This window comes from Uloborus diversus, chromosome 1 (assembly GCF_026930045.1).
Source record: "Uloborus diversus isolate 005 chromosome 1, Udiv.v.3.1, whole genome shotgun sequence".
NCBI lineage: Eukaryota > Metazoa > Arthropoda > Arachnida > Araneae > Uloboridae > Uloborus > Uloborus diversus.
Genome location: NC_072731.1, coordinates 49,876,916 through 49,889,077, shown reverse-complemented (window position 1 = coordinate 49,889,077; position 12,162 = coordinate 49,876,916). Strand labels below are relative to the sequence as shown.

General features: G+C 34.1%; 1 protein-coding gene across 1 annotated transcript; it reads right to left on the bottom strand.

Annotated features, from left to right (window-relative positions):
• Positions 1 to 1,572: 1,572 nt before the first annotated feature.
• LOC129234566 (serine/threonine-protein kinase PLK1-like) lies at positions 1,573 to 3,643 on the bottom strand. Its single transcript, XM_054868587.1, has one exon. It carries the CDS (start codon positions 3,610 to 3,612, stop codon positions 1,888 to 1,890), a length of 1,725 nt encoding a protein of 574 aa, XP_054724562.1. The 5' UTR covers positions 3,613 to 3,643; the 3' UTR covers positions 1,573 to 1,887.
• Between the last annotated feature and the right edge of the window lie 8,519 nt (positions 3,644 to 12,162).

Below are 12,162 nucleotides of genomic sequence, written 5' to 3'. Positions count from 1 at the left end.
GATTCCTCAAGTCTGTCAAAAATGCAGGAACGGTTTGCCCATCGGTGTTTCCAACCAGCTTGAAATCCCCCCCCCCCCCCAATTATTTCCAAAATTCCCATTTTCATTAAAATCTTCAAAATCCTTGATAGTTTTCTGTTTTACCTGGTATGTGGACGTCCTTTGCTGTGGCGAAAATATTTCATCTTGTCAGCAATCACTTTCAATTGGTGATGCAGATTCAACTTTTAAGACATTTTAAGAGCGTACATAATTTTCATTTATGCATGTGAAGTTTGCAAAAAAAAAAGAAAACACAAATGAAAAAAAAACGAAAGGATGATCGAAAATAGCATGAGAAAAGGCTAAATTTTCAATTAGAGCCGATTGCTTCGAAAAATCAGGGAGAATAGCGAGCAACTCCTCGGTTTGCAATGCAGTGAGTTGGAAATAACAAAGTTATACCTAAAAAAAGTCAAACTGCGCGAGCCGAAAAGCTACTCCTCCAAAAGCACGTTGCAGACTAAACAAGCACATTTGGGAAAACCGAGAGAATGTCGATGTAAATTCGTGGTTATGGAACGGTCCAGTAATATTAAAGCATATTTTTCAAACACTCAATTTTTCTTTTTTTCATTAAAAATTAAAAGAAATTCATTGAATTTCTTTCCGTCCCGACCTCCGTCTCGGAAATTTTGTCAAGACGGAAATCCGTCCTGAGACGGAAGGTCTTGCACCCATGATTGAGTGCTATGATCAGTTCAGTTTTACTGTAACTCCAAAGAAAAAAAAATTCATGTAAGATTTTTAAAGGTATAAAATTACTTGAAACTAATTGTTTTAATTATTTTATCTAATTTTTACATTATAGCAAATTTAAAGGAAAGTGTACCAATTCATTTTAATTAAACACATTAATCTAGGTAAACAATTTTCAGCTTCGGGAAATGTTATGTTTATAAAAAATGTCAATTGTGACTGCATTGGACAGTGTGATAGGCCATGTCAAAAGCCCAACGCTGATGTAAAGAAATATAAAGTTGCATCTTTGATGGGTCTCAAAAAAAAAAAATCTTTCTTTACTCATCTAACTACAAAGGTATAGGTTCATATTTACAAGTATTTTACCTAGTGTGATTTTTTTCTTTTTTTAAATTGATTACAAAATATCATTGAAAACATGTTTATGGCATTCAAAAAATTGTTAAAAAATTAAGCACTTAAAAAAACAAATTTTATTTGACAAAATTTTCCAAGATTTTTTACTTTTCAGTTTGATCAGTTTTTGCATGGTGCATAAGAGAACAAATAAAAAATCATTAAAGGCTTTTTCTGCTGCACAGCATCATTATATCTCTCTCTCTTTTTTTTTTTTTTTTTTTTTTTTTTTGCCTTATTGACTTTCAGCATTCCTCAAACAAAGCTTATTTTTAAAGTTGAACGGGTAAACTATTGTGTAATTCACCTAAAGGAATAAAGGAAACATATTCCAAAAGTTATTTACATTACAGAACATTCCAAGTGAGAAAAAAAAAGGAATTTGATCTGCTGAAAAACACATAGTGATAGATATTTAAGAGAGTATGGAAGAAAAATAACATAAAACTTTTGCATGTGAATTTTTAAGAAATTTTAAATTGAAAAAAAATAAATTCTAAAAATACAATTTAAAAATAGTCGATAAAATCAATACGAACTTGTTGAAATCATAACATGTAGTGCACTTCAAAATTTAAAATCCTAAAAATACAATTGTAGCAATTCAGTGTACAGTAGGGTGAAATGCACTTTTGTATGTCACTTTAAAATTTAAAAAAAGTTAAAACCCTAAAAATACAATTGCAAAACAATTGCTAAAATAAATAAAAATTCCATCACAGAAACTTATTCCACTACAGCCTCACGGTTTTAACTTTTGAGCAATCTGTCGATCATCCCTCTAGCATAGTTCAACTTTAAAGTTAACGAAGGCAAACAACCGTATTTTTCAATTAAAGGAACAGTATAAACGCTAAAATTTTTCTCTTCATCAATATAGGAAACAGCACTCATAATTGGACATAAAATAATTTTAGTATGATCTTGGAAAAAGTTTGCCTGGAATGTACCGTTTGAAAGATGGAAGACTATAGCAGTCTTGGTTCTGAACCATGCCCGTAAATGTGGCACTTGGCTCATTTCATCTCCTTCTCTGGGCCTTGCACTTTCTCCGGCTTTTAATAAATTTTCATTCATGTAGGTATTGAAGTAATTCAAGATGGTCATTTTTTTCTTCAGTTCTGGAGGGTAGTCCGGCATGGTGTAGAACTGTTCCGCATCAGCGTCAATGTATTGCAAATTCTTCCCGTCAGCCAAAAGAACTATATGAGTAGAATCATTATAAAACACCCCTATGCTGTTATCACATAGCTGATAACCAATACCGTACTTGTCCGAGTAATCAACCCATTTACTGATCCAGACAAATGGCACAGCCGAAGGGTCTTGAGCGTCTTCTGGCTGACCTGTATACAGTGCTTCTGGATTGCACTTCAATATGCTGTCAAGCATGGCTAACAACTCGCTTAAATAGGAATCTTTCGGAGCTGCGCCATCTAATAGCAAGGCCTTGGTAGGACCGGGGTCTTTGCCATTTTCTTCAAAAATATCTTGAGCGGCATCTGTACTTGGTAGTTGGCCACTTTCCAACAAAGGTTTTCTATCGGCATTTTTCGTAAGTTCAAAAACAGACATATTATGAGTTATTCTAGGCTTCATACACAAGCATGAAGTAGGCAAACGAGTAGGGATGTATCCATTAGTCAGAAAGTCATGCATCAGAATTTCTTCAGAGGAAGGCCTGCACAGAGGATCTGGATGAAGTAGCTTCTTTATTAGAGATTTCGCAGCAGCATCCATAGATATAGGCAAGAAATAATCATTTTTCTTTATTTTTGAGTAAGTATTCTTTAGTGTGTTCGTTTCAAATGGTGGGGAACCAACCAACAGAGTGTACAATATGCAGCCTAAGGACCAGATATCAACCTCAAAACTATGTCCCTTTTTGGTTAAGATTTCAGGTGCAATGTAATTTGGTGTCCCACATAAGGTTTTCTTCCTTTCCCCTTCAAAAGAAATGCGTGTTGCTAAACCAAAATCACCAACCTTCAGTTCCATGTTGTCATTTAGAAACAAATTTCCGAGTTTTAAGTCCCGATGGATTACTTGGTTATCATGCATGTACTTGCAAGCTAATAAAATTTGTCTCATGAAATAGCGAGCTTCTGGAACGGTGAAAGTTTTTCGTCGTTTATGCATTTCCATTAAAGAACGCTTGCTACACAGTTCCAAAATGATATAAACATTACTAGAATCTTGAAAATAACTATGCAATGATACTATGTACTTGTGCGATAGAGAACGGTGGATATTGATTTCTTGAAACATTTTTTCTTTGTGATGAGGCTTTATCAGCATACTTTTCGACACAATTTTTCCAGCGAAGACTTCACCAGTTGATAAATTTTTAAACTCGTAGCATTTCGCAAAACCGCCTTTGCCGAGGAAACTTCCTCTTTGATAATTTGTTTTATTTACGGAGTCATATATTATTGGTTTGACATCTTCTTGAACTTTTTCCTTTGCTTTAGACATAATTAATTTGTTTTTTCTCCTATCTTTTGAAGTTTTCCAGCACGACAGAAAAAGTACGCTAGCGTATATTTTGATTTCAGCGGTTTTAAATTCAATTGCTAGATCGTTGCCAGTTGCCAGTCGCATTAAATAAAAAAAAAAGTGGACTGAATAATGTTCTCTTCTTGATTTGAAAGCTTCTTTTTCCTTCATGTAAAGTTTAATTTATGATTATTAATATTCTTAGACCCGTTCTTTTTTTTTTTCTGACTGTTCAACTTTTAAGAAGATCCTTTTACTTAGGTTGAGCTCGGTTGTGTTCGATGAGTGACCTGTAGCTCGTCGGTCCTTACCGGTTGAGCTCGTCGAACGTAACGAATGCTTCAACGAATTACTTGAGAAGTTGGCAATTCCAATTTAAAACATTTTGTTTACACACGTTCGGTTAGAGACCGAAAGATTCTGAAAGGGCCCGTGGTAGCCTGATCGGTAGGGCATTGGACTCGGGGCCGGAGGGGCTCGGGTTCGATCCCCGCTGGTCGAAGACCCACCGTCGTCATTAAAGGGGACTGGGCGACGTTAAATATGCTCGTGGTCTCAATGTCCTCCAAGTGAAACGATACCTCTGGGGGTGCTAGTACCAGGTAGCTATTAGCTCTTGGACTAGTTCTAAATTCTCATTAACTGTTCGATCCGGTGGTGGTGCTGCCATCTATCGGTATATAAAATAATGGAGGCAAGGCACTAGTATGCAGACCTCGACATAAATACAGTTGTAGTCAGTTGTGACTCTTGAATAGAATAGAAGATTCTGAAAGCGTCAGGGTGAAATAGTGCAATATCTTCACTTTTCTACTTGATTTTCTCATTGTTCATGCTGCCATCTAGTGGATAAATGTATGAGTATCGATCAATAATTATTATAAAAATAAGAATGCAAAGCCCTATTAATGAAGGTTCTCCTTCTTTATTTTTTTTAGTATTCATTTATTCTTTATAATTAGCAAAAATAAAAATATTCGAATAATTAAAAAGGCTTATAATTTTGTTTACGGTGGAAAAAAATGAAAAAATACTTTTCAATTAACGTGCATGATTATTTACATTAGATAGTGCAATCTTATAAAAGAAAGAGAAGAAGACTGTATTATTTTTGGTTACTCTTGGTATAAATGGGTGAATAAATAAATTTTCAAATTCAGTAATATTTTAGCATGATAAAAGTCAAATCGCCTGCAATTGTTACTAATAGTAAAATTATTCAAAGAGACAAGAATAAGGTAGCATTATTGAAGGTTTTTTCATTTGTGTTATTCTGAATAAGTATATTGCGCATTTGCATGAAATAGACTTAATATATGTAATAGCTACGATTCATGAAAAGAGTAATTTAAAATTGGACGACAAATATTGGACGTTCTTGGGAATTGGTATTTGTTACATTTGGAGGAATGTAACCTCAACTGATGAAAGTACTCAATAAACTTCAGTAAAAAGTATTTTAGAAAAACTATTCAAATTTAATGATGAACAGACAAAAGCACTTAAATATTTTATTCTGCAAGACTCTCATATATATATGTGAAACACATTTTCTATGTTAAAATTCTATATGCAAATAGTTTGTGATAATGGTAAAGGTTAGAAATGACTACTTAACATCAGGGATTGTGATTTTTTATTTTTTTTAATCAATAAATTCGGATTTTTTTATTCAGATTTTTTTTTTAGTCTTGAAACATTTGTAGACATCAATTATCATTATTGATCTTTTAGTGCAAATCCAGAGGCATAGTTCATAGTAAATTTTTATCATAAAATGTTTGTACATTGTGTACACAATCTAGAATTTTTTCCAAGTCCCTTCTCCCCCCTTTTTCACGCAGTTTTCAAACAAAATTTTCTCCTTTTATAAAAAGAAAAGTGTTACATATGATGATAGAAGTTTTACAATGACAATTAGAAATCCTTGCGTACAAATTTCGTTACTGCTAGGTTTCAACTCTAGCTGGTCTGCCCCCCCCCCCCCTTTCTCCAGTTACTACGACCAATCATTCAACTATACTTCTAGGAAACATTGGTGCTACTATATTTCCTAGAATTATAACTTTTATACTTTTTTCAAGATAAATTCTTAAAATTTGACAATTTTCTATGTTTATCAGCTCAGAGTCGACTAAAGTTTTGAAATAAATTCAATTGGGGTAAATAAGGCAATTGTTAGTTAATTAATAAATTAATACTTAAAATGATTGAATAAGTAAACGAATTGAACTATGTCACTTTACCCAGCATGCACTTGACTAATTTAAGAAAACGTTAAAAAAAATTTTGAATTTTGCTATCTTGAATGCAAATTATGTTTTTCGCAATTACGTGTTTTTTGCGTGTGTGCAAGCATGTGTGTGTCTGGATATGTGTGTAAGTGTGTGTGTGTGTGTTTGTGTCTGTGTGCAGACGTGTGTGTGGGTATGTGCGTGAGTGTGTGTAGGCGTGTGCTTGTGTCTGTGCGCAGGCGTGTGTGTGTGTGTGTAGGCGTGTTTTTGTGTCTGTGTGTAAGCATGCGTGTGTGTATGTGTGTAGGTGTGTGTGTGTGTGTGTAGGTGTGTATGTACGCGCGTGTGTTGGATATGGACGCAACCTGGAGACGGTTTTCGCGGTTTTAAAGGAGCAGCATCGTGAGGACGATGGACGGTGGTGCTGGCAGAGGGAGGCGGGGAAGAAATAAAATTATAGCACGCCAAAAAAACAGTCAAGTGGAGAACAATAAGCAATCGTGATTGCTCAAAAAAAAGTTCTTGACTGACAACAAGATATTAAAATATGAGCACCATTTTTTTTAATCCTAATTGTTATCATTTTTTAATACTCAATGTGTTTATAATTTGGAACCGTACACGCTTTTGATTTTGTTAATACTTAGTGTTAACTGCTTGACAATCTTACTTAATGTTAAGCAGTGTTCGTTGATTTAAATCAGCTTGATTTAAGTCATGATTAAAATCATGATTTTAATTAAGTAGTTTAGAAAAAAACCGTTGATTTGAATCAAGAAATTGTTTTAACAAAATCACTGATTAAAATCAGTTGATTTAATTTTTATTAATTAAATTTGAATTTTTAGAATGTATTGCTCTAAATTTAACTGCACTGCATTATACTATCTTAACTTCAACTGGCTAAACTACATAGATTATTCTTGCAATAATTTTTATTCCAAAATTACAATTCGGGAAAAAGTATATGTAAAAAATTGCATTTTTTCTTATACACCATGACTTTAAGTAAAGTAATTAAGTAAACTTATTAAGTAAAGTAATTGTTTAACACTTTATTTTACACTAAAAATGTACATGATGATGGAAACCTTATCATTAAGCCAGGGGTGCCCACCAAAGGAGGGGAAGGGGTCATGCAGCAGACTGATCCATTGAAATTTTTAGGTGGGTTGTTTTTAGGAGTATTTTTCTCAATTTTGGGGAGCTCTTGATAAAGGGGGGGGGGGACACTTCGTTACATTTAGGGGGGTGTGCTCTTTCCCTTTAGGATGAGGGGCACCCCTGATTAAGCAAAGCGTTAAACAAAATCGCATCTTATCTAAACGTTATAACGTATTTATGAATCTTAAGAATTTATTGAATATTTAGAGAACTAATCCTAATTTTAAGAGTAAGCTGAAAGGTTTATTAGTTCAGACTGCTTCATAATCAAGTTTTAACAATTGCCTTATTCACTCCAATTGAATCTATTTCAGAACATTTGTCGACTCTAAGCTGATAAACATAGAAAACTGCCGAATTTTAATATTTTTTCTTCTAAAAAGTATGAAACATATAATAATAGGAAATAGTGGTACTACTAGTTTCCCAGAAGTATAGTTGAAGGATTGGTGGTAGTAGCGGGGGGAAGGGGGGGGGGCAGAGCAGCTAGAGTTGAAACCTAGTGATTGATGTCAAAATTTGTTATGAAGGATTTCTAATTGTCATTGTAAAATTTCTATCATCATGTGTGACAGTTTTCAGTTTAAAAAAAGAGAAAATTATACTTGAGAACTGCTTGAAAAAAGGGGGAGAAGAGACTGGGGGAAAATTTGTAGATTACTATGCACAATGTACATGTACAGACATTTTATGATAAAAATTTATTATGGACTATGCCGCTAGACTTGCACCAAAAGATCAAAATAAAAATTCTATGAACCTTTTTTTAAATTTTAAACTTTAAATTTATTTTGAATCATACATTATTTGTGTTAAAACTGGTCTACTTATACCTATTATTCAAACATAGCTACTGCCATGAAATGAAAATACCTAACAAGTTGCTGTTTCACCTATTGTGTGGGAAATATATTACGTTTTTAAATGTAACGTAGGATCGGTTGGGGTAAGTGGGACCTCTTTTGAGAATAGTTCGTTTTTGAAACCTTATGCATCAGTTTTGAAGCAAAAAATTTTAAACTTATTGTCTTATTTTATCTTATATATTATTAATAAACAAAAGTTCTTTATTATTTTCTAAAATAATGTTTTAAATATTCTTAACGATTATATTTTTTAAAAAATCGGATGGCAGGGGCGTAGCTAAGGGGGGGGGTTTGGGGACAAAACCCCCCTCGAAACGTTAGTCTCAAAAAAAAAAGAGAAAAAGAAGAGAGAAGAGAAAGAAAAAAAAAGAAAAGGAAAAAATTCCAAGCGATTATATATATATATATATATACATATATATATATATATATATATATATATATATATATATATATATATATATATATATATATATATATATATATAAAAGAAGTAACCCCCCCCCGAAAGTCGGGTCTAGCTACGCCACTGTCGGATGGGACTCCCACTTACCCCATAGTAAGAGCAGGGCCGGCTGTAGTAGTTCTGCCGCCCTAGGCGATATTGACTAGTGCCGCACCCCAATCACCCCCATTGAATAATAATAATCATAATATAAAATAATAATATGGGTTTTGCATATTCAAGCTGTGGTACACACTTTAAGTTGTCTTTTTCATTAATAAAGTAGTGCATCTTATATCACTGAAACGGATGTTAATATTTTCAAAAGACTTTTAAGGCCACGCAATTTGCCGCTTCTAAAACTAAATTGAATTTTTAGTTACATTCCAAAATATGCTTTGCATGTCCAAGCACTGATCAGGGGCGGATCCAGAAATTTTTGTAAGGGGGCTCAAGTTTTAATAGGCAGCGTTACTTCCTACTTAAAATGGTATCAGTTAAGCAGGGATGCCCCCCGCCCCCCCCCCCCAATGAGATCGAAACCCTGTCAATCTTTTCCCGCTACATTTTTTAATGCCGCAGCTTGCGCCATAGATTATATTCCCTTAAATTTTCTTCAAAACTCATATTTCTTTAGGTAGACCAGGCTAGTCACGTTACCCTCTGCTCTGAATACATGAGATTACAGCTATTAAATAGTTGAAAAAAATCTCAGACCACGCACACACGACATGAGGTTTGAGATGGAAGAGTGCTTTGAAAAAACTTTAAGTTCATTAGAAATGATTCTTCTTTTGAAAATTAGCAAAAAATTAAAAATAGCAATGGCCCAGTAAACGAACCCAGTCAATTCTTTGAATTATTACGCGCTTAGAATAAGAAATACCAAACAGAACCAAGCAAAAAAAAAAAAATTGAAAATTAACTTGAATTCTGAAATTTTGAATTCAAATTGTTTTTCGCAATCACAAGTTGCGACAAGACCCTGCTCATTGGGGGCAACTGTTTCTAGAAACGGCTCCTGTCCCCCCCCCCAAACCTGCTCCTCCTCCTCCTCCTCCTGGGCGGCTACGTATATGTATAGTTGTGTGTGTGTTTAGGCGCGCGTGCGTGCATGTGTAGGCTTGTGTGTGTGCGTAGAACTGTGCGTATGTACGTAATCATGTGTGTATGCACATAGGCGTTTGTGTATGTGTGTAAAGGCTTGTGTATGAGTGTGTGTGTGTGTGTATGAGCATGCGTGTGTGCAGGACATTCACGCTACCGACCAGGAGAAACGGATTCCAGGAGGCAGTGCTCGGAGCCGCACCTGCAGAGGACGGTGGGCGGTGGTCCTGCAGAGGCCCCTGGTCCAAGCTGAAAAAGGAACCGGACATCAAAGACGGCCAAATGAGAACAATAAGCAATCGTGATTGCGCAAAAAAAAAATTCACATTGATTCCAAGTACTATATTTTCGGATCTAAAAATTTGAAGTTCAATAATAATCATAATATAAATCTTGTCACAGGGGGGGGGGCAGCTGACCCTTTGACCCTCCCCTGAATCCGCCCTTGGCACTGATACACACTCTAAATTATTTGTACTTTTAAGCTTTGAAGCAGTGAATCTTATGGCGCTGAAACAGATTCTCATACTTCGAAATTTGCCGCCCCTAAAATTTGCCACCCTAGGTGGCCGCCTAGGTTGCCTACCCCAGGAGTCGGGCGTGAGTAAGGGGTAAGTGGGTCACCCCCTTTAATTTAAATTTAAATGAAGCATATCTAAAAAAGGGGTAATGCGGTACATTTTTAGTGTGAATTATTTTTTTGTAAATGCATCCATTTATAAGATAGTTGCTGTCTTTTAAATCTGTATCGTGGAAAATTTTAAAACGAAAAACAAAGCAATTTCATTAGTGAAATTTATTGAAAGTCTATAGGGACATATATTTTACTTTTACATATAAATGTGTGTTTAATGAACGTAATACAATTGAGTAAGATCAATTTGAGTAAATTTGCCAAAATTATAAGTTAAAAAAAAAAAAAAAAATTGGAAACACTAAATGACTGCGTCTTTGTAAAAAAGAACCATTATCGTTTCATCCTCAGGGATTATCCCAATATTATCTGCACAATGCCAATAAAAAGTTTCACTATTCCTATTCGTTCTTGAAAATTCAACACTATTTTTTAATTTGATCATCAACTTCCAATATTAGACCTACTTAAATCGAACGTTTCACGAATATAATCACCAGCTTTAGCAGTTTTTAGCTCAACTATCAATTCCTAAACTAAGTCGTCATAATTGTCTTGTATTTCGCCGATACAAATACTTAATCAGAGTTGCTCTTTATTTTGAAATCCCCATTATTATAGGGGGACCCAATTACCCCATAGTAAGGGGGTAGGTATAATACCCACTTACTTTGTAGATGGGTATAATACCCACTTACCATGTATAGCAAAAATGTACGGGGTAAGTGGGACCCCTGCTTTTAAATACTTATTAATAATATTTTATTCAAAAATTCTTGTTTCTGTATGAACTTTAAGTTATATTTTAAGTAAAAAATTAATTATCATAAAAAATAATAAAAACTAACCTGGAAACACTTTTTTGAAAAATATTGCTTGAACTCGCAAAATTATTTTTCTCAGATTTTTTTTTTTTTTTTTGACTAAGTGCTATGACTTAGAACAATTTCACGAATCCCAAATATGTGCTAAACCAATTACTGTGATGAAATTTAACATGATCTGGGCAAAAGAGTTTGAAAGAGTTGAAGAGAGTTGTTTATCCCTATTTCAGTTTTAGGGGGGTGACCCACTCACCGCAGTGACCCCACGTTCCCCAGCCAACCCTAATCTACAAATGTTTCAAGATTTAAAAAAATCTGAATGAAAAAATCCGAGTTTTTTTTATTTAAAAAGAAAATTAAAAAATCAGAAACCCTGATTTTAAGTAGTCATTTCTAATAACCTTTATCATTATTACAATAAAACTATTTTCATATATAGAATTTTAACATAGAAAATGTGTTTCACATATATATATGAGCGTCTTGCAGACTAAAATGTTTGAGGGCTTTTTTTTTTTTTTTTTTTGAGCAATTACGATTCCTTATTGTTCTTATTTGACTGTTTTGATGTCCTTTCATTTTATTTTCCCACCGCCAACCTCTGCACCATCACCGTCGACGGGCTCCTCACGATGCTGCTCCTATAGCGAAAGCAGTCTCCAGGTTGCATCCATGTCCTACACACACGCGCATACATACACAACTACACACACACGCACGCACACATACACACACACACACACACACACAAACACATGCACACACACTCATACATACAGACATCTACACATACACACAAAAACATACTAACAATTATAGGCTATTACTAACAATTATAGGCAATTTGAATTTTATCATGTTTATATATTACTAAATTTGAAAATTTATTTGTTCACCCATTTAGACCAAGTGTAACCAAAAACAATACATTCTTCATCTCTTTTCTTTATAAGATTGCACTAAAGTAAATAATTATGTATGTAAATGAAAAAGTCTATTTTTCATTTTTTTCCATCATAAACGCTAAATGTAGCCTTTATAATTCTTCAAATATTTATATTTCGGTTAATTATGAAGAATAAATGAATACGGAACAAAAAAGAAGACAACCATAAGGGCTTTGCAACCTTATTTTGTAATTAATATTGATTGATACTCATACATCTGTTCGATAGATGGCAGCATGAACGATAAGAAAATCAAGTAGAAAAGCGAAGATATTGCACTATTCCACCCTGACGCTTTCAGAATCTTT